We start from the raw sequence: 22535 nt of genomic DNA, 5'->3' as shown, positions 1-22535 counted from the left end.
GGCAGGCAGGCAGGCAAGGACAAACAGGTAGGCCGAGAGACAGAAAACAGAAATGGGCAGCATTGGAGTGTGGCATTGAATGGATACTCCATCACTGAGTTGTCATTGAAGATGACAGCGACCAATTGAAACATAAACAACATTGATTTTTTTCAAGCGGCACTCACTTCTGTAGTTGCATGATCAAACTATATGAGTTTCCTACCCCAGCCTCAGCCCCAGCCCCAGCCCCAGCCCCAGCCTCAGCCCCAGCCCCAGCCTCAGCCCCAGCCTCAGCCCCAGCCCCAGCCCCATTCCTATTTCCAGCCCAAGCCTATTTCCAGCCCCAGGCTATTACCAGCCCCAGCCTATTTTCAGATTGTTTTTAGCTGTGACTAGCATAGCTCTATTGCTAACTCGGTTGGTCCACAAAACATGCATGCATGTACGCGGTCACATTTCACAGCTTAACTCACGCTCATTTGGAAGTGTTGATTACACCTATCCAATTCCTCCCTACTAGGGGATGGTAAAGGACGCCTGTGATTGGAGGACTTCATTGTCTGCCTGGCAAATTGTCCCAGGTTGCTACTACTTCCTGATTCATAAGTCAGCCAAGTTGCATACTTTCACTGACCCAATAGGTCAACAGGTGCCCAATTAACTTTCTCACCTCTCTCTCTCTCTGTCTGTCTCTCTCTGTGTCTCTGTGTCTCTCTCTGTCTCTCTGTCTCTCTGTCTCTCTGTCTCTGTAGGTCTGTCTGTCTCTCTCTGTCTCTCTCTCTCTCTCAATTCAGCTTTATTAGCATGACAGTCATTACAACCGTATTGCCAAAGCAATACTCTCTCTCTCTCTCTCTCTCTCTCTCTCTCTCTCTCTCTCTCTCTCTCTCTCTCTCTCTCTCTCTCTCTCTCTCTCTCTCTCTCTCTCTCTCTCTCTCTCTCTCTCTCTCTCTCTCTCTCTCTCTCTCTCTCTCTCTCTCTCTCTCTCTCTCTCTCTCTCTCTCTCTCTCTCTCTCTCTCTCTCTCTCTCTCGAGACTCTATAAGACACGCCCCATGCCTTGACATGACTTCCACTGTTTTTTGTCCGTGTTCATGGCTGTGGTTCCTGTGTGGAGAGGGACAGCTAGTCGGCAGCTAGACCCAGAGAGATGCCTCTAGCCCCTGGGGGATCTTGGAGCAGACATCCCATTCAGCCAGGGGCACTGCACCCTGGAGCCAGTGGGCTACCCCCTGGAGAGGAGAGCTGAGACAGAGACAAACACGGCAGGTGCTCTCTCTCTTAGTTAGCGGAGGCAATGCGGGAAACGGCGAGACTGCAGGATGCAACACAATCAAAGCCCTTTGCTCCAATTCAGCCGCTTCCACAGCTGGCCTGAGGAGCTCCACTCCACTCATCCTGCCCAAATATGCGTGTGGTGATTCGATTTTAAGAAGGGACCATACACAGGAATTAGCATGAGCAGGCGTGTAAGGGTGCCAGATTTGGCCACTCTGGCTCATTGTCATCGGCTGTCCTGGGCAGGTTGAGGTCATAGCAGGTTGATGGCTTTTTGCCTTAAGACCAGTAGTAGGGAAATACACCCCCAAGATGGGCATCTTGCACACAGGGCCGCTAAAGTGGTGTCATCCACTTTAGCGGCTAATATAATACACATCATATGTGTATGATAGGTTTCTGATATTATATGTTAGCTTTTCATAGGTGTAACTTGTGTTCTGAGTACGTAGTCATGTTATGCCAGGTTGCTTTGCGTTGTCTCGTCCAAACAACTTCAGTGCCCAGTCTGACCCTGTGTTGTTCGGCGCATCTGACAATAAAAGCCCTGAACGTGGACTTGAACCCATCCCAGCAGTATTTAGATCGAGCAGTTTCAGTATCTGTAATGCGATTAGCCCGGATAACTAGCTAAACCACCCTTTCCCACTTCCTGCCTCGTCCTCCCTACTGGACTTAGCATCGCTGGGTCTCGCCAGCCCGGCCTCAGGGATGGACGAGGCTCGCCGACGAGAGGCCGGCCCTGCTTGTGGCGGGTCGCTGGCAGCCCCCCCGCGACGAGGCTGCCCTCTGCCGTCCTCGCCTCTTAAGAGCATTAAGCCGCGATTAGCCGTTTGGGCACCGCTCCCAAACCTCTTTCCAGGACTTGCTGAGGAAACTGTGGAGGGGCCGGGGGATGGGCGGCTGGGTGGGTAACACCCTGATTCCCCAGCTGGATGGGATTGCGGAAGGCATGCGGCAGAAAAAAAAAGAAAAAAAGAAAAAAAAGTGCTGTGTCGCGCTTTTGATGGCTTTTCTTGTAAGTTTGCTGACATCCCAGCTTGCCAGATCCGGACGGACGCAGAGCTTGGTGGGGTTAGCGCACTGACGCCTGGCGTGTGCCCCTGTAGTTGCAGCCACTGGCCACAAGGTGAAGCCACATAGCCAGGGAGAAACTCCCTCCAATAGTCTGGAACAGGAAGGAAGGCCCCACCAACCAGAGACTGGCTCACAATCTGCTCTTTTATCAACACAGTTAGGCTGAGACACCTCAGAGTCCTCAGAGCAGGAGACGGGACTGGACCCCAGGGAGGGAGATCTCAGGGAACAGAGGATGGCTGGCTGGCTGGCTGGCTGGCTAGCTGACTGGCTAGCTGACTGACTGGCTGGCTGGCTAGCTGACTGGCTGGCTGGCTGGCTGGCTAGCTGGCTGGCTGCCTGGCTAGCTGGCTGGCTGGATGTCTCTGAATAAGACCAGGCACTTCCCAGGTCCACCCCCAATGTCTGTAGTGGAACCTTGATGATGAAGGTTTAGGAGGTACAACCACGTAAAGACTCAACCACCAAGGTGTCTGGTTCAAATCCCCCAGGTCATTATTATGTGTTTATAGGTTTGACAAGACATAATTGTCAATGCGTCATGTTCATTCTGCTGTGTGAAAGACAAAGTATGTCCATGTAGTAGATGTAATGGTGATGTCACTGCGGATAAGGTCTGCTAGACAACCAAACCACTTCTTGCTAAGAATATCCAAAACACACTAGCAATGTGTCTCGAAACTGCTTCTTTTAGCCTGGAGCAATCAGAGCAGATCATTGTTTGGCGCTTGTGATTAACTTGACATAACTACGTCGAAATTAATTTAATCTGTTACCTAAGTGTTTTGTAATAGAGGTTAATTATATCAGTTCAAGTACATAAAAAAATCTATGTAATTCTAGCATGACAAATTTGACTCCCATATGATTCCATTGTACATTGCAGACAATTATTCTAACCAATGTTGCTAAGGTGATACTGAGAGGCAGTATCATGTATTCATGTTGGGGGGCAGTATGGGTACTGTAGTCATGTTGGGGAGCAGTGTGGGTACTGTAGTCATGTTGGGGGGCAGTGTGGTACTGTAGTCATGTTGGGGGGCAGTATGGGTACTGTAGTCATGTTGGGGGGCAGTATGGGTACTGTAGTCATGTTGGGGGGCAGTGTGGTACTGTAGTCATGTTGGGGGGCAGTATGGGTACTGTAGTCATGTTGGGGGGCAGTATGGGTACTGTAGTCATGTTGGGGGGCAGTATGGGTACTGTAGTCATGTTGGGGGGCAGTGTGGTACTGTAGTCATGTTGGGGGGCAGTATGGGTTCTGTAGTCATGTTGGGGGGCAGTATGGGTACTGTAGTCATGTTGGGGGGCAGTGTGGTACTGTAGTCATGTTGGGGGGCAGTATGGGTACTGTAGTCATGTTGGGGGGCAGTGTGGTACTGTAGTCATGTTGGGGGGCAGTGTGGTACTGTAGTCATGTTGGGGGGGCAGTGTGGGTACTGTAGTCATGTTGGGGGGGCAGTGTGGGTACTGTAGTCATGTTGGGGAGCGGTGTGGTACTGTAGTCATGTTGGGGGGCAGTGTGGTACTGTAGTCATGTTGGGGGGCAGTGTGGTACTGTAGTCATGTTGGGGGGCAGTATGGGTACTGTAGTCATGTTGGGGGGTAGTGTGGGTACTGTAGTCATGTTGGGGAGCAGTGTGGTACTGTAGTCATGTTGGGGGGCAATGTGGGTACTGTAGTCATGTTGGGGGGCAGTGTGGTACTGTAGTCATGTTGGGGGGCAGTATGGGTACTGTAGTCATGTTGGGGGGCAGTATGGGTACTGTAGTCATGTTGGGGGGCAGTGTGGTACTGTAGTCATGTTGGGGGGCAGTATGGGTACTGTAGTCATGTTGGGGAGCAGTGTTGTACTGTAGTCATGTTGGGGGGCAGTATGGGTACTGTAGTCATGTTGGGGGGCAGTGTGGTACTGTAGTCATGTTGGGGGGCAGTATGGGTACTGTAGTCATGTTGGGGGGCAGTGTGGTACTGTAGTCATGTTGGGGGGCAGTATGGGTACTGTAGTCATGTTGGGGGGCAGTATGGGTACTGTAGTCATGTTGGGGGGCAGTATGGGTACTGTAGTCATGTTGGGGGGCAGTGTGGTACTGTAGTCATGTTGGGGGGGAGTGTGGTACTGGAGGCTGTTGAGCTGTCTGCTGTATCTCAGATGAGGTGTGGGTTGTGTGCTTGTGTTGCTCTGTCTCTTCTCTCTGCAGACCCAGGCATGGATGACTCATTCCATTAACAGTTCTGTGAGCGCCTCCCTCCCTCCCTCCCTCCCTCCCTCCCTCCCTCCCTCCCTCCCTCCCTCCCTCCCTCCCTCCCTCCCTCCCTCCCTCCCTCCCTCCCTCCCTCCCTCCCTCCCTCCCTCCCTCCCTCCCTCCCTCCCTCCCTCCCTCCCTCCCTCCCTCCCTCCCTCCCTCCCTCCCCTCACAGAGCATTTTTCCGCACAGAGCATTTTTTCTCTCTCACCTTAGTCTCTGACTCTAGCATCTGGGCTCTTTATGTTCCAGAATCTCGTGATTCTCCCGCTCGCTCTTAAATGCCAGTCTGGAGTCAGGGCTGTATGACAGGTGTGAGACTCAGACCATCTCGGTGCCTTCAGAGACCTGTTCACGTGCTGCATCTGTTGAGGGGTTTTTAGCATGGTGGGGCGTTCGTCCCCACAGGCGTGGAAGGTGCTTATATGTGTGTGTGTGTGTGTGTGTGTGTGGGGGTGCATGTGGGGGTGCATGTGGGTGTGGGTGTGGGTGTGGGTGCATGCATGAACTGAGTAAGTGATCCGGACTGGAACGCTACCGAGTCGTTGGCAGACTAGGTGACGGTGAAATAGAATAAAGGCATTGGAAGTGAACTGTCAGGGCAGCGAGGTCTTGATGTGGTGCTTTGTGGGCAGCACAGGGCCTTCCTAGCCTCTGCTCTGCCTCCTCCTCTTCTGCAGTGGGATTGATCCGAGGCCTCGACCCCCTGCATTCCATCACCATGGCTGATGCTGAGGACCCCCTTTAGAGCTCGCAGTCCATCTCTGACCACACACGCACACACGCTCACACACACACGCTCACACACACACGCGCCCACGCGCTTCTTACTGGAGGCATTCTGACCAGGGTCAGCAACAGCAGTCAGGACGAGACCACCAGTTAGTCACCACCACTGGCTTCTTCATTGATGAATTCGGCTCCAACTCCAGGTGAGACTGGCAGCTCTCTCTCTCTCTCTGACTCTTTCCTTCTCTCTCTCTCCGTGACCCCCCCGTGACCCTGGACCGAGGGGGTTCACTTGGAGGAGGGGTCAGCTTTGACCCCCGGTTAAGGTCTGTGGATTTGTCCCAACTCATGACCTTCCTCTAGCAGGATGCACCCTGGGAAATGAGATGGCTCTGCGGTTTTATTACTCTGGTTGATGAATGTGTGTGTGTGTGTGTGTATAGTCAGGGGTTGGCTTCATGTTGGACTGTGAACTCGGTTCTTATCAAAACACTTGGCCTGGTTCTGACTGAGATGCAACCGGATGTGTGTTTGACTAGCCTGCCCTCCTTCCTGTCTACCTCTGCTTCCACATACTCCACCTCCCCTCTCCACTTCTCCATCTCTTCACCCCTCCATCTCTCCACCTCCCCTCTCCACTTCTCCACGTCTCCACTTCTCCATCTCTCCACCTCTCCTCTCCATCTCTCCTCCACCTCCTCATCTCTCCACCTCTCCACCTCTCCATCTCTCCTCCACCTCCTCATCTCTCCACCTTTCCTCTCCACCTCTCCATCTCTCCTCCACCTCCTCATCTCTCCACCTCTCTCTCCCACCGCCTGCTTTCAAAAAAAATTCTCTCCATAAACTCTTAAACCCCTCTCTTGCCCTTGCTCACCCTCTTCAGCGTTGACTCCCACGCAAACCTGTTGCTCCCTCCCTCCCTCCCTCCCTCCCTCCCTCCCTCCCTCCCTCCCTCCCTCCCTCCCTCCCTCCCTCCCTCCCTCCCTCCCTCCCTCCCTCCCTCCCTCCCTCCCTCCCTCCCTCCCTCCCTCCCTCCCTCCCTCCCTCCCTCCCTTCTTGGTGTTTATAAATAGATGTGGTGACGGCCAGCCAGACCTTTACCTCCCCCCTTCCCCCCCCCTTCTCCTAATGACGTGGTTGAATGTCACTGGGTGCCGTGGCAACCCTGTCTGCTGCCTGTACTCATAAGAAGAGCCTTGAGGGGCCACATCTTGATGTTGATTGGACAGCTCACCCTAGAACAGCTCACTAATGGTTTTCTTTTTTTGAAAGGTGTGTGTGTGTACCGTGCACACACTTGTGCGTCATCCTGTTGCGTGCAGTGTGTGTGTGTGTGTGTGTGTCCTGGGTGTTTCGAATGCTCCGCTACAGTCTGAGCCGTGAGGTCAGCAGTAGAGCCATGGGGTTTGATTGTGTGGAGAGATGGCCAGCTAGCAGGGCACAACATTAGCATCAGCCTCCAGCCAAATGCTGGTCAAATATACGAGAGTAGATTTTCTATAGCCACCAGCCCGAAAAACGATGCAAATCCATTGAGTGGCTGGTCAAATTTGAACATTCACGAGCCATTTTGTCGGTGGATAATGAAAGTTCATTTTGCACCCTGCTAGCTAGCAGACAAACGTCTCAAACACACTCCAAAGCAGTTGCGGCATAGTTACGTGCTCTATAACACCTCCTGATAAAAAGACCACATTCTTTGGCGTCGCAGTCGTCAATGTTGTCATTGTATCTGGAACCGATTCTCCAAGAACAGAACGAGACGTCCAAAATCTCAGGACTACAGTGTAGCTGTTCTGCCCCCTGACAAAACGAACATTGTTTAACCATGGAGGTGCTGAGGCCCTGTCCTGCAGCTGCTCCATCGCTCCCCAAACAAGCCAAACTCCAGTCTCGAATATTCCGTCAGGATCCAGAGGGGTTGGCCTTAAACAAGCTTGTTGAGGCATGCTGGGAGGAAGAAGTGGTGGTGATGCTTCTATCAGTTGTGGCTTGGTAAGGCCCAGAATACACTGGGTCATCACACTCGCACACACACACACACACACACACACACACAAACACCGTTTGGAACGGCTAGGACACAGTGTGAGCAGGGATGGGCATTTTCAGAGTACAGTCATAGGACGTTCTGTGCACACACACACTCACACACACACACACACACACACTCACGCACACAATGTGTGCTTAGACACACATGTAGGTAGAAAGAAAAGTGTATTTACCAGCATACGGTCACAATCCTTGCAACGCACGCACACACACACACACACACACACACAAGTAATTCAGGAGTCGGTCCACTGCAGCATGAGGATCTTTGTTATCCTAGAGGCCGTTCAGCACACTGAAGCTGTAGCAAGTGACTGAAAAGGTCACAGTGGTCACCAGAGAGAAGCCACCGTCCTGCTAGTGAGTCGTGGACACGTTAGATCTGTCCAGCCTGCCGTCATTCCTGCTGGACATTTACATGGAGTCATTTAGCAGACACTCTTATCCAGAGCGACTGACAGTAAGTACAGGGACATTCCCCCCCGAGGCAAGTAGGGTGAAGTGCCTTGCCCAAGGACACAACGTCAGTTGGCACGGCGGGGAATCGATCTGGCAACCTTCAGATTACTAGCCCAACTCCTTCACCGTTCAGCCACCTGGACGACGGGCGCCCGGAGGCCTACCCCCCTGGACACTCCCTTCTGGCCTTCTGATTGGCTGTCTGACTATGTGTGTCCTCCTCAGTCGCTAGGCAGAGACACGATTGCCATCGACTTCCTGTCGACGTCGTATAATGAGTTCAAACAGAGGGGGTCTTTTTGTGTTAGCGCGCGCGTTTGTTATCGTCAAAAGGCCACGCTTTTACTTGTCTATTTTACTTCCCTGTGACTGGGGGTTTTGGAGCAGTCGTCAGACATCTGATTAACGCACGTTGAGGTGAAATTACAGACTAAACTAGTACAAAAGGATTCCTTTTCAATTAGGGCTCGGCGGTGGTGTTTGAAATTGCTGTTCCTGCATTCATTAGCCTAATAGGCTTACTTCACATCATCATCATTGCTGTTTGTCTTGCCTTTTGGAACTCCTCCTCCACAAATAGATGGGTTATTTTCAGTCGTGCACTGTTCAGCTTGAGTCGGATGCAAATTGGAACAAACATTTAATCAAGAGCGAGAATTTGCCCTAACATACAGCAGCCTGTGAGCCCGTCGACCTGATGTGAATATCCCAGACAGAGCCACCATCCCTAATTCAAGAAATGGTTTGTTTGAAGGAGAAAAAAATTAATAAAATCCTTTTGTGTGCGTGTGTGTACTCCTTGCGCATGTCTGTCGACTACCTGACCGTTATTTTTTGAATTAAGACGGATAAATAAATAAAGAATTGCAGCGTTATCTGCCGGAGTGGAGCGCTGCAGTTGGATGAGAAGGTGACTCATCCCTGCGCTTCTATTTGAGGAAATTGAATCTCTGTGAATTCTCACTGCTGTGTGTGTGTGTGTGTGTGTTTATCTCTCTCTGTGTGCGTGTGTGGGGGTGTTTATCTGTGTGTGTGTGTGTACGTGCGTCTGTTTGTTTGTCTCTGTGTGTGGGAGTGTGTGTGTGTGTATGTGTGTGCGCGCGCTCCCTTGCACGCCAGCGGCGTGCACCGTCGTGGTGAAAAGTCAACCTTTCGGCGCATCACAGCTGTGAGTCATCAAAGGAGAGTTCTAGAAAGGGCTGTTTACCTGTGGGATCCAGCGCGGGGGGCTTTGTGTGCCACCCCGTACCCTGGAGGATGCTGGCCCCACGCAGGAGACGTCCCTGGGCTTCCGCCCTGCGGTCTGGCGGGGGTCAGGGATCCTTTTTTGACAGCGCCGAGCTCCCGGGTCAGGTTGCCCCCAGGGTTCAGGGTGGCTGCTCTCTGCTCGTGGGCAGCGATGACGCGGTGGGGCGGTGTCTGGGGGGAGGGGTCACTGGGTTTACGCCTCCACGCTCCGGAAGGGGGGGGGGTCCACGTGCACCTGATCTTAGCCGGGGGCGAAGCTCCTGCCAGGTGGGGGGGGGGGGTCAGGGTCTGTGTGTGTGTGTGCGGTCTGTCAACCCACCGCTATCTGCCGCCCGAGTCCTTGACATGAATGACGCAAGTTCCACCCCTGCCAAAAAACAGACCCAAAAAAACAAGCCAAGGTCTCCCTCCCTTCCCCCTTGGCCGCCCCCCCGGCCGCCCCCCCGGCCGCCCCCCCTCCACCCCCTGGTTAAATATAAGTCCCCACGTACGTCAGAACCCCAGAAAGGTACATCCACCTAAAAATAACAGCCGGGGGGGAGGGTGGGGGGGGGGGGGGGTGACTGGCGAGGCAGGCTTGAAGGAGGAGGGCTGGACAACTCTTTCTGCCTGGATACCTCGACCCCTCCCTGTCACTCCTCCTGTTGCCCGTAGCGACCGCCCTTTCGTGCGTTTCTCCACTGGGGGGGTTCTCCGTTGTATCGATCCCAAAGGTGCGGTCGGAGAGGCGGGGCTTACCCCGGAGTCGTCGCCCTGTTCCGATTGGGCGCTCCCGGCCGGGAGGAGTTTGAGTGGCGGGTGGGGCGTCCAATGGGGTGAGAGGGTGGAGAGCTCCAGGTGGGAGAGGGCTGATCCACTGGGGGGGCTGACCGCTGGCTGGACATCAGAGGAGCGCTGAGCACCTGTCAATACGCCAGACACCAACTGTTCTTTAACGGTCACTTTCTCTCTCGCTCTCGCTCTCGCTCTCGCGCTTTCTCACTCTCTCTTGTTCTCTCGTGTTCTCTCTTTCTCTCTCTTTAGCTCTTTTTTTCTCTCTCCCTCTCACTATTTATTTTTCCACTTTCTCTCTCTCTCACCCTCTCTCTCTCTTACACTCTCTCTCTTTCCCTCTCTCTCTCTCTCTCTCTCTCTTTTATTGGACTCCTACATTCTGTCAGGCTTAGTGGCAGACAGAGTAGGTTCCCTCTCTGGGTCGAGTCTCCGCCCCGGGGGCCAATCAGCCTCTCCAACCCAAGTGGAGGCCACCAATCGGGGCTCGACATAGCCCATGTCTTTGATCTGCCATGGGTTGTCATCCAAGAGCCCCTCATAGTAACCACGGAGTTTGAAATGGCACTGTGACCATGGTGACTGACTGGGTCATCGGAGAGGTTTGAGGCTGGTATTAGCCCCTGGCTGGGCCTTGGAATGGCCCACTAGGGATTCCTAGTGTGTGTGTGTGTGTGTGTGTGTTGGCCCGTGTGTGGGCATGCTGTGTTCAGCAGCTGAGCAGCTGGGTGGTAAACAGTCCGTCCGGTGTGTGTGTGAGGGGGATGTGTGTGTGTGTGTGTGCGCGCTTCCCCAGGTGTTTATGTGTCCGCCTCTCTGCCCTTGGTGGTGTTGATGCTGCCTGACGGACTTGCGTGCTGTCGTCCAAATGACACGCATTCCAAGGGAATAGACCCGGAGGATGTGTCATAACTCCCTCTCTCTCCCTCACACACACACGCACACACACGCCCGCCGTCTTCCATCGAATTCGCGAAGTGCTCCAAGATCGAGATTGCGTTTTCCGAAAGTCGTCGACTCGCGTCCGCTTGGATCCGTCAGCAGTCACAGCTGAAGGTGCGGATACTGCGACGAGCTAGCTGCGACGAGCTAGCTGCGACGAGCTAGCTGCGACGAGCTAGCTGCGACAGGCTAGCTTCCAGTAGCTTCCGCTAGACAACCGTGGCCCTCCGTGTGGCCCCTGTGTGCCTTGGGATCAGAGTTGGACGCTTTTTGAGAAATGTTTGGTGGCGTTTCCGCCTTTATTATTTACTTCTGACAGGAAATGTGGGGACAGAGAGTGGATGACATGCGGTAAAAGGCCCGGGCCGGTTTCGAACCCAGCTTTGGCTGCTTTAACGCGACCGGCCACGATTGACGAGTAAAATGCCCCGATTAGTATTCTGCCCCGTCGCTCCGGGGATAAGCTGCGGGGGGGTTGGTGCCGTGTCTGCGTGTGTTTTGGCACCGGCCCCAAGCAGGGCGGCTCGAGCACGCCAGACAGGAGTGTGCGCGTGGCGGCTGATGCGTCTTGACTGCGTTAGCCGGTCCGCGTCCGTCTCACGGCCCCATTCACAGCCAGGTTCCTGGGGTGGCTGGGCCCTATCCTTCCTCTTCAGCTGCCCCCCCCCCCCCTTCTTCTCCTCCTCCTCCTCCTCCCCCCCACCCCCCTTTCCCCCCTCCCCCCTTTCCCCCTCCTCGTCCCTCCAGGCAACAGAGAACCTCGCTCGATAGGCTCGGTGCTATTTGCATTAACAAGCCACCCCTCCCCCCTCCACCCCCCCCCCCCCCCTTCCCTCTTTCTCCTCGCAGTGTGCTCGCTCTCAGCCACCGTCTCTATATATAGCCCCGGCCCCGCCCCTCCCCTGCCTCTCGCCCGCTATTTCCAGCAGCCCAGATCTCGCAGCAGCAGCAGCGACGGTGGCGGAGGCTCCAGTCTGTTTGTAAACTCTCCTCCGTCCTCGTCTCCCGCTGCACTCCCCCCCCCCTTGGCACAGCGGTAGAGGGGGTGTGGAAGTTACCTGGGTAAACAAACAAAAACACAAACTTTGCGGGGGGAAAGGGACCCCTCAGCCCTCCCTTTTCCGCGCGTGCCGTCGGTTCCGCCGGAGAGGAGACTTCCGACGGGGCTCGTGCCGGCTTACTCCCGTCTCGGGGAGAAGGAAAAGCTGGCAGGGAGGAGGGGAGAGAGGAGGAACAGGAACGCAGAGCTGCCGCGGTAAGAAGAGGAGGAAGAGGAGGAGGAGAAGGATACTGACATTCAACACTGTCAGTCGACAACACAAACCTCCCCACTAGCCAGCCTGTACTATCTCTACAAGCTCCTAGTGATCTACTTTCAGCTCCCTCCCTCCCTCCCTCCCTCCCTCCCTCCCTCCCTCCCTCCCTCCCTCCCTCGCTCGCTCGCTCGCTCGCTCGCTCGCTCACTCCTTACCCCTCCCTCTCTCTCCCTCCCTCCCTCTCCCCCTCTCTCTCTCTCTCTCTCTCTCTCTCTCTCTCCCTCCCTCTCTCTCCCTCCCTCCCTCCCTCTCTCTCTCACTCCTCCTCTCACCATGCGCTGATCTCTCTCTCAGCACTCTGAGCTTCTCGCCAACGCAGTGACGACCAGACACGGAGCAGTCTGTGTTCACTGTGTCAGCTCCGACACGCGCGCGCAAGCACACACACCCACACCCCCCCCCCCCACACACACACACACACACAGTCGGCTGAAGACTTGTGGACGTGAAGAGTCAGACGAGGATCCCACGTTGACCGCTTGTTCTTCCAAGCCGTCGTTTTTCTCTTTCCCCCGGCGGCTCGGCTTGTCCTCCTGCCGTGCCGAGAGGGAGGAAGGGAGGGCGGGCGGAGAGCGCGTCCGTGTGGATGTTTACCCTCCTCCCGCGTGCCCTGGGAGATTTCTCCGCGGTCTGGCCAGCTCTGTGGATCAGGTTCTCCGGTTTCGGGGAGGAATACTCGTCCTTGTTCTCCTGGAGACATTGCAGGGTATTATTTTATTTTTTTTCCTTTTTTTTTTCTTTTTCTTTTTTTACAAGCTCTTCTACAGTCCCCAGTGTTCCGTTCTAATTTTAGAACCATGGAACCTCGGGGGGCGTCCTCCTTCATCTATTTACGTCTCGTCGGAGGAGAACTTCTGGAGTCGCCTTTGAAGCACTGAGCGAGACTTCTCTGCTTTGCTCCAACCTCCCCCCACCCACCCACCCACCCCCCCATCTCCTCAACCCTTCTCTGTCACTTGGAAAAGGCTTCACGTTTTAGCCCCGCTCGTCTGTGAACTTCTCTCGCGGGCGTTTTTGTTGTTGTCGTCGTCGTCGTTTCCCGCCCGCGGCGCGACGAGGTCTGCGTCGGCCGAGTGTCTCTACGTCGCCTGGGGGGGGTCGAGACGGACGACGACTCCCTGGTCCGGGCATGCTCTTGCAGCCCACCGTGCCGGGCTTGTCCGCGATGTTGCAGACCATCTACGAGACCGAATCCTGTTTCTCCTCCGACACGGGGCTCTCGGGCAGAGAGCGGCCCCTGGAGCTGCTGGCCCAGGGCAGGGGCTCCGCCGTGCCCGACGCCGGTACGTACCGCTGGGGGAGGGGAGGAGGGGCAGGCGGGGGGCAGGGTGGAGGTGTGGGAGGGAGGGAGGGAGAGGTAGGTGTTCGAGCGGGGAGCTCCGCTTCTGCATGCGCAGACCCAGACGTCCAGTGCCGCCGTGCCCAGAGCAGTGTCTCTCGGGAGGGGGGGGAGATGGATCAGGCTGGGCGGGACTGGAGGGGGGGACATGAAGGCTGCTGGGATGCGCCGAGGCGTTCTCTGTAGGGTCTGGGGGTTTTCTTTTTTTGAAAAGGAGTGAGAAATGGAAAATTGTTATGGCGGAAGAATCGGTCTTTATTGACTTTCTGTTCTGTTCGGCTTGTATCCAATCAGCCAAGCCTAGGTATTGGTCGATGATGTTGAAATTTGACTTGGAATCCCGATGCACCTTTTAATGCTTGTGTAACCTGGCTCATGTCGTTTTGCTACGTTTGTTGACAGGTCTTGTGTCATGTTGCTGTCGCTGGAATGTGCTTTGTCTGTTTCGACAGTGACACTCTGGAAGTTTTGTGTGACCCAGGGGGCTTGATGCGTAACTGTACTTTGGTCATTAGAGTTTCAGGAAAATGGTGAAACCTCTTGAAGCGCTTTAGAATATCTGTATTCTAAATCTAATCCGACAGGACGATCAGTGACCACAGCTTAATGCAGCCTTGAACGTCATTGGGTTCGGGAAGGCTTATTCCACTTAGTGTTTGTGTGTGTATAAACACACAAGTCAATCTACTGCTCACCTGGGCTTATCATCACCACACACACACACGCACACACACACACACACGCACACACAACCCCCCCTCCCTAGAAGAGAGCAGCATGTAGATGGTTCTCGGTCCTCTCTCTCTCTCTCCCCCTCTCCCTCTCTCCCTCTCTCTCCTCCCCCTGCTTACAGTATGTTCCTCCCCATGTTTACCTGACACCTGTTCAAATACGTTGTTTCCTTCCTCTGCAGTGCAGCTCACAGGCTGTGCGGGGTCACAGCACATTTTACATTTAGTCAGCAGACGCTCTTATCCAGAGCGACTTACAGTAAGTACAGGGACATTCCCCCCGAGGCAAGTAGGGTGAAGTGCCTTGCCCAAGGACACAACGTAGTTTTTCACGGCCGGGAATCGAACCAACAACCTTTTGATTGATAGCCCGACTACCTAACCGCTCAGCCATCTGACCCCTTGTAGCAGAACCTGTTTGCTTTCAGCCAGGCTCTGTTTCAGAGTCATCGGCGGGCGATCCCGCTTCTAGAAATCCCGCTTTCCTGTCATCCTTTCCGAGCAGGCTTTGAACGACAGGCCCGCCGTTCCCCTCAGTTCAAGCCCGTCTCGCCAGACGTGACGTTCAAACTTCACAAGCTCCCGCTACAACGTTGGAACCATGTCGAGGTGTCGAGGGACGATCGCCCGCGCTCCGTGGGATGGTGCGTCAACGTCGGACGCCGCCGCGATCCTTTTCCCGGGCCAAACCCCCGGCGTAAGACGCCACGGTCCGAAACCCCCTGCGGAAGGCATCGGGTCCGGGCCCCTGGCGAACGTAAGCGGGGGCGTGCGACGGACCTCTCTGTACCTTTTAACACGGGGCCATTACAGGTGTGCTGACATCTGCCTTCGTCGCCCGTGTTTGTTCACGCCGAAGGCTAAGCCGGCTAAACTGGTTATCGGGCGGAAACCAAGAGGCTCCTCGAGGGTGTTTGGTCGGACCGGCCCGGCGGTCAACAGACGGAGTCTCCCTGAGCAGCTCTGAGGTTTACCGGGGGGGAAGGAACCTATCGTCTCGGTATTTTTGTCCGACCTCAATGTTTTTTTCTTCGCGGTTCTTTGGAAGAAACGGTCCCCTCTCCCAGGTGTGCTCTGGCTGTCCGACTCGGGTTTGATTGACGGGAACAGGAAGGGGCGGAGCAGGAAGGACCGCGGGTCTGCTGATGCCTGTGTGCACTTATCGACCATCGCGACGCCAAGCGAGTCACATAAGTCGCAGCGCGCCGCACGCGCACACATATCGGCTGATGCTGAATCCATGGCGACAGACGCGCCGTTCGAGCGAGGGGATGTAAGGTAAAGAGCTGTATGGATTGGGACGGGATGGGGGGGCGGGGCGGGGCGGGGGAGGGAGGCGGGGGCGTTGGGCGTCCCATCGGTCTCAAACATGACTGGGATTGGGATGAAACGGCGACGCGCCCGGCAGATCCGATTTCTCGCTCTGCAGCGCGAGGCTCCGCAGCGCCTCGATCGGAGATAACGGGATGAAATGGTCCAGTGGCACATGACATGTTGCTGCAGATCATCACCCTCCCTCCCCCCACCGACCCGCTTGTGGGCAGGTCCCACGGCCACCCCCCTCCGGTGACGAGGTCGAACATCGATTAGGTCCGCCCCTCGGGACGATGCTGCCGTGACGTCAGCAATCGTCGAGGGTGATGGTCGTGGGGGTGGGGGTGGGTAGGGGGGTGAGAGAAGGTCATCATCGACTCCGTCACCCAGACCGAGGTCGGAGACCCGATCGGCCGCGGTTCCCTCGGTGTCGTCTCTCCGGAAACACGTGACACGTGCGCTCCGCGGCGCGGCCGCCCCTTCCCCTCCCTGGCCCTCCCCGGGGGGCCGCCGTCTTGGGGCCGCCTCCGTCGGAGACCCGTGCCCCTGTCGACATGTGCCCCTGCTCAAGACTGTGGAAGGTTGAGCGGGCCTCGGGTCTCATTTCCGGGGTCATCGACGGCATCGGTACGAGCCGGCCCAAGGGGAGAGTCGACCCCGGGTGCCCCCCGGCCATGCCTGCGATGACGGTGCACCGGGGCGGGGGCGCTGGCAGACAGGGAAGCTATATTCAGTGTAGGGGCTGGGCCGCCCAGAGTGGGTTAGGGTTAGCGAGAGAGTCTGCTCCTCCCAGGAGCGGAGCACCTTTGGCCCCGGCAGTTACGTCGAGGTGAAAGGGAACATTCAGGGTGTTATATGAGCACTAACTAAGTTTGTTTTCCTCCCGGAGGCTGCTAAATTAAGACCGATTTAAATATAGCCTTGACCCCCCCCCCCCCCCCCGGATCCCCCCCCTCCCCGCAACCCATAGTTGCGAGACCCCCCTCCCTCCCGCACCTCTCCCCCCTCCAACGTTCCCGGGCTATAATGAGCACTCTGGCATGTAACGCCTGTTTACTAGCTCCATGTCTGGAATGAGTGTGTGTGTGCGCGCGTGTGTAGCGTACCCACACTCGTGTGGACGTGTGTACGCTTGTGTATGTGTACGTGTGTTTGTGTGTGTGTGTGTGTGGCCTTAGACCGCTTTTTTCCCTCTCCCGACTCGCTACGCCATCACGGCTATGTGTCAAAGCCAGGGGTGCCTGGCTGTCGCTCTGCGCTGCCTCCTTCGCTTGTCTCCACGGCCAGGATGATAGTGCCGGCGTGCAGGCTGCCTCGCTGGCTCCTCCTGCCCTGCTATTAGGAGAGGAAGCTGGCTATTAGAGGACAGTGGTGCCAGGGGCCAGGGGGTTATTTAGAGACCGGGTAATCGTACACCTGAAGCGGTCATGTGAGGATGGTAAAGTTCATGTTGACGTTGTGTGGAGGATCGTTGCTCGTTCTCAGGAGGTGTGTGTGTGTGTGAGGGCCGTATCTCCTACAGCCCAGGTTATACCTCAGATGTGGCTAGCATTTCAACTTTGGTGACACTTCTGCCGAGGAGTTCCTGTGGACTTGTCAGGCGGGCCAATGGGCTGCTCGCCGCTGGCCTACATACTGTCTGACTCAGAGCCTCCAGACAGACCCTTCATTTCCCCAGACCCAGGTTCCCCAGCCTGCCCCCCAGGTTCCCCAGCAGCCCAGCCTGCCCCCCAGGCCCCTCAGCAGGGCAGGGAACTCCCCCAGGCCCAGGTTCTGGGTCTGCTCTGTGAATATTGATTCAAGCATTTGTGCCGAAACTGTCTTTGAGCTAAAACGGCACGCGCCCACGCACAAGGGACACGCACGCGCACACACTCTCGGGGACACACACACCCTCAGACACACACACACCCTCTGGGAAAGAAGAGGTCCATGTGGAGTTGTGTACCCCCTGCCATGTCTCCCAAGGTCAGGCTTCTGCTACAGTAGCTGGTTTAAAGGGCAACGGGTAAAATTAGAAATCCAACAGAGAATAGGCCTGTATAAGTGTTGGCCCCAGTCTGTTAGTGTGTGTTACTGTTTACTATGGGCAGGCTCAGTGAAAGGGGCCTGGAACTAGAATCAAAAGAAGAAATGAACACCATGCACACGTTAAGAGCACATACACCCTCTTTGGGCAGCTTTGTTGAACTGGGTGCATATTGTGGATGCATGTATATCTGTGTGTGTGTGTGTGTGTGTGTGTTTGTATGCATTTAGTCATTTAGCAGACGCTGTTATCGTACGCAGTATCGGACGCTGTATGCATGTGTGTAGGTGTGTGTGTGTGTGGGGGGTATGCGAGTGTGTGTTTGAGTGTATTTGTGTATATGACTGTCGTGTGTGTGTGTGTATGCGAGCGTGTGTGAGTGTGTGTGTTTATGAGTGTCTTGTGTGTCTGTTCTGCGGGTATGCATGCGAGTGTGTGTGCGTGTGTGCGTCCGAGCGACCGTGTGTACGAGTAGGAACATGTCACCAGAGCTGGCGGCTGGCCCCAGTGTTGTGGCTGAGTGTCACTGAGGTCCAGGGGTTAGGGTTAGGGGGTCAGGGGCTGCTAAATGAGCCCCAGAGCAGAGTCTACATCACAGCTCTGCTATTTATACCCCCGGGCAAATACAGTTGTGTGAGTGGGGGGGGGGGGGGGGGGGGGTCCTCGTCGTAGCCCGGCAACGGCGGGGTCCCATCGCAGAGCGCCTGCTAGCGCGTCCTTCGAAGCCACAACGCGAGCCCCCCGCGACTCGCCCGAGTAGCCAGTGGTATTTCTGGGTTCCCCTTCGAAAGGTCTCGGCGCGCCCTCTCCGCCCAGCCCCCCTCCGGAGAGGGACCCGAGCTCTGCTCCTCTCCGCGCTCTGAAGGTTGCTGTGTCTCTCCCCCCCTGGCACAGCTGCACTCCCTCAAAGAGACCTTCGCATTACGAGCAAATAATCACGTGCGTCACTGCCGAATGCCTGTGTTGGTTTTTTGGAGTTCATTTGGGCATGGTGGGGGTGGGCCTATTTCAACGGGGCTATATTCAACCTCCCGCCTCGGCTCCGCTGCTCGCAAATGAATTCGGCACCACACATCGACGTTTACCCACAAAACAACATTCCTCCCATGCGAGCGTTTGACGTCAATGGTCGGAACATTTATAGCGCGTGTAAACAGAGGCAGCCTCTCTGGTCAGTCCCTCGGCCATGACATTTCATCGTCCCAGTGTTGACGCTGCACGTTCACGCTTTTGGGGTTTGGACTTTTTTTTCCGCTTCCTCCTCGTCTTCAGAAGGGGATATCTCTCCCCCCTCCCCCCCCCTTCCCCCCGTTCCGAAGCCGGGGGTCTCGGGTTCTGTCCCCAGGGACGGGGCGTGTGACGGTAGCGTTGGGGAGGATTCCTGCGTCTGAATGATGCTGTGTTTGGGGGCTAGCGCCGGAGCGTTCAGCTGCCTAAATATTAGCTCGGGAAAGATAAAGTGTGACCGTGACTGGGAGCTGTTACTGTCCGACCTTTCAAAACGCATCGAGCGGTGTGCAAAAGGACTATTCCGCGCCTTGAACTAAAACCCTTTTGCTCAAAGTGGCATCGGTATGGATTCTTAACATGGAGTCTGGTTGATACTGTGTATACTCCTGTGTATTATTTTGTATTATTATTTCTTTTTATATCGATGGTTTGGAAGTGCAGTTGAATTGGGGCTGCTGTGACATCTGAATTTCCCTTCATGAGGGATGAATAAAGTCTGATCTAATCTACGACCCGTGATTAAATCAACCTGTTGCTTTTGAAGAGCACGCGTTAGGAGAAACGAGCGACTTCTTTCTGGTATGAGGTGGCAGTGTTTCAGCTGAGCGTGTGGCTGTGGTCCTCCTCAGGGTTCCTCAGAGTGTTCCTCAGGGTTCCTCAGGATTCCTCAGAGTGTTCCTCACAGTGTTCCTCACAGTGTTCCTCACAGTGTTCCTCACAGTGTTCCTCAGGGTTCCTCAGAGTGTTCCTCACAGTGTTCCTCACAGTGTTCCTCAGGGTTCCTCAGAGTGTTCCTCACAGTGTTCCTCACAGGGTTCCTCAGGGTTCCTCAGAGTGTTCCTCACAGTGTTCCTCACAGTGTTCCTCACAGTGTTCCTCACAGGGTTCCTCACAGTGTTCCTCACAGTGTTCCTCACAGTGTTCCTCACAGTGTTCCTCAGAGTGTTCCTCAGGGTTCCTCAGAGTGTTCCTCGGGGTTCCTCAAGGGACTCCCCATGTGGAGATCGTTCCCTGCACCGCTAGCCCTCTTCACTTCCTGGTGACGGGCCGTTACGCACACAAGGACAGATCGGCTGTCGGGAGACGAGCTGAGGGTTCTGGGAAACAGAGTTCTGGGGCGCATGGGAGGCTGCAGCTACATCATGGGCCCAGACGCCAGATGCAGTTCACGTCTCAGACGACCGATGGAGAAAGGGTTGCTGGGGCGGTTTTCCCACTGCTGAGCCCATGGAGCCTTGCTAGAGGCTCCTAGAGGCTGTCGGAGGCTGGTAGAGGCTACTAGAGGCTGTTAGAGGCTGCTGGGGGCAGTTGGGGACAGTTCGAGGATACTAGAGGCTACTGGAGGCTCCTAGAGGCTGTTTGAGGTTGGCCAGGACTCTGGAGGTTCCTGGCCTCTAAAAACCACCCAGGCTATTTACAAAGCCGACTCTTAGTAGCGTCACAGCTCTGCAGCCCCTAGCAGTCGACCGCCCCACAACACTGCTCCATAGGAGGGAAATGAGCATCTTCCTCTGTGCTCTCATTCCTGAACCCTCTCTCTCTCTCTCTCTCTCTCTCTCTCGCTCTCTCTCGCTCTCTCTCGCTCTCTCTCGCTCTCTCTCGCTCTCTCTCGCTCTCTCTCTCTCTCGCTCTCTCTCTCTCTCTCTCTCTCTCTCTCGCTCTCTCTCGCTCTCTCTCGCTCTCTCTCGCTCTCTCTCTCTTTTGCTCACTCTCCCTCTCTCTCTTTCTTTTTCGCTCTCTCTCTTTCTCTCTCTTTCTCTCCCTCTCTCTCTCTTTTGCTGTCTCTCTCTCTCTCTCTCTCTCTCTCTCTCACCTTTTCTCTCTTTGTCTCTCTGCCCCCTCCTTTTGTCTTTGACCCCTTTTTGAAAATCTCATTTGAATTATTTTCATAGAAACAGAGCATCTTTGTCTCTCTGTATTTATATCTTCTTGTCTCATACTCTTATTCTCCCTCCCTCCCTCCCTCCCTCCCTCCCTCCCTCCCTCCCTCCCTCCCTCCCTCCCTCCCTCCCTCCCTCCCTCCCTCCCTCCCTCCCTCCCTCCCTCCCTCCCTCCCTCCCTCCCTCCCTCTGTGTTCAGCTAACCAGTAGAGGACAGAGTCGATCTGACAGGGCAGCCTAACGCACATTGCTTTGTGCTATTTCTGGAAAGTGATATTCATGCTTTTCCCCTCTCTTTCTCTCTCTTTCTTCCCCCTCCCTCCCTCTCTCTCTCTCCTTCTCTCTTTCTCTCCTCTTTCCTCTCTCTCTCTCTCTCTCTCTCTCTCTCTCTCTCTCTCTCTCTCTCTCTCTCTCTCTCTCTCTCTCACACACATTCTCTCTCTCCTCTCTCTCTCCCTGTCCTTCTTTCCTTCTCTCCTCTCTCACTCACTCACTCTCTCTCTCTCCCCGCCCCCCCATCCCCCCTTCTCGCCCGTCTCTCCAAATCCTAGCTGGTGTAGCGTTGCTAAAGAAAATAAGCGTGACGTAAGCCGCGCTCTGTGCAAAACAGCCTTGGAGAGGAGGAGGGAGGAGGAGGAGAGCTGTAAAAGTCAACTAATAGATGGCTGTTGTTCAACAGAGACCAAACCCAGGCCGCTCTCTCTCTCACTGAGAGCTTCAGTGGGCTGGGAGTGTGTGTGTGTGTGTGTGTGTGTGTGTGGAATAGGTGGCCATTTTGTGACGGCTGGTGTCTATTGATTGGAAGTGCGTCGCGTGTGACGTCACAGTGGGAGACATTTTCCAGTCAGACCCGTCCACTTCTTCACGGTTGAGTTTTCTTTGGGCAGCCCGACACTGTGTGGGCTGTGTGTCAGACCTAACGCAACAACGCTGTTCACCAAGGAGTGTGTGTGTGTGTGTGTGTGTGTGGGATGTCCTTCAGCCGCCCAAGGCCTCCCAACTCACTAGGTGCTACTTTGCTGGAAGCCTGCCAAGCACACACACACACACACACACACTGTAGTATCACCACGTCTTCTCGACGTCCACCAGACAGACCCTGTAAAGACCACAACGTCCGTAAGCTCTTCCTGCCTCCGCCAAATCCTCCCCAGACACTGGACTCCTCCCAGACTCCCCGCCCCTTTCTCCGCTAGTCATCCCTCCAGAAGGATCTCCTGAAGCACCTTGGCCGGGCTGCTCATGGAAGCGGCCTCAGATCGATGGCTCCGGCGTCCACCGTCTGTTTGGACTCGGGGAAGTCCCTGCTGGAGCCGCGCGACGGCTCGGCTGGCCGGTCCCGCCCTCGTCGGAGCCCGTCCATTCGTGACCATCCCCTGACCGTGGGGTGGTGACGGATGGCTCGAGGAGGCAGACGGAGGGGGGCGGACGGACGGGTCTGGATTGGCGGCGGCTAAAGCCCAGGACGAGAGGAGGAGAAGCCCGCAGGGAGGAGAGCCGGACACGGACCAGGAGCCCCCCCCCCCCCCCCGGGACCCAAACATGTGGAAACACCCAGAAATAGAAGCGCGCAGGGGGTTTTTTTTGAGCGCGGTGTGCACTCCCCCTCCCCCCCTCTCCCCCTAGTGCATTATTAATCTTGGGGTATTTATATCCCCTTTTTTCACAGGCAGAGTCTGTGTTCCGTCGCCGTGCAAGAGCCGAATCTCTGGTGGAAGAGGGAGACAGAGACAAAGAAAGAAAGAGAAATGGGGGGACAGAGAGAGAGAGAGAGAGATAGAGAGAGAGAGGCAGAGAGAGAGAGGCAGAGAGAGAGAGAGAGAGAGAGAGAGAGAGAGAGAGAGAGAGGCAGAGAGAGAGAGAGAGAGAGAGATAGAGAGAGAGAGGCAGAGAGAGAGAGAGGGGCA

General features: G+C 55.5%; 1 protein-coding gene across 7 annotated transcripts in view; it reads left to right on the top strand.

The window, feature by feature from the left end:
• hdac5 (histone deacetylase 5) overlaps nt 1-22535 on the top strand; it is a 61323-nt gene that overhangs the window by 3250 nt on the left and 35538 nt on the right. For 3 of the 7 annotated variants that reach the window (XM_084676684.1, XM_084676685.1, XM_084676683.1), the window contains exon 1: nt 13031-13388. The exons of 2 other annotated variants lie outside the window; for them this stretch is intronic. In XM_084676684.1, coding sequence (XP_084532810.1) covers nt 13235-13388 — 154 coding nt within the window. In that variant the 5' untranslated portion in view covers nt 13031-13234. Of the gene's footprint in view, nt 1-5262; nt 5515-13030; nt 13389-22535 lie in introns of those variants that run through there. 2 more of the 7 variants (XM_084676686.1, XM_084676687.1) reach the window with 1 other exon arrangement.

Source organism: Hypomesus nipponensis, chromosome 17, assembly GCF_054491055.1.
Source record: "Hypomesus nipponensis isolate SF chromosome 17, ASM5449105v1, whole genome shotgun sequence".
In the NCBI taxonomy this organism is placed as follows: Eukaryota; Metazoa; Chordata; class Actinopteri; order Osmeriformes; family Osmeridae; genus Hypomesus; species Hypomesus nipponensis.
This window is presented reverse-complemented; position numbering and strand designations above follow the sequence as displayed.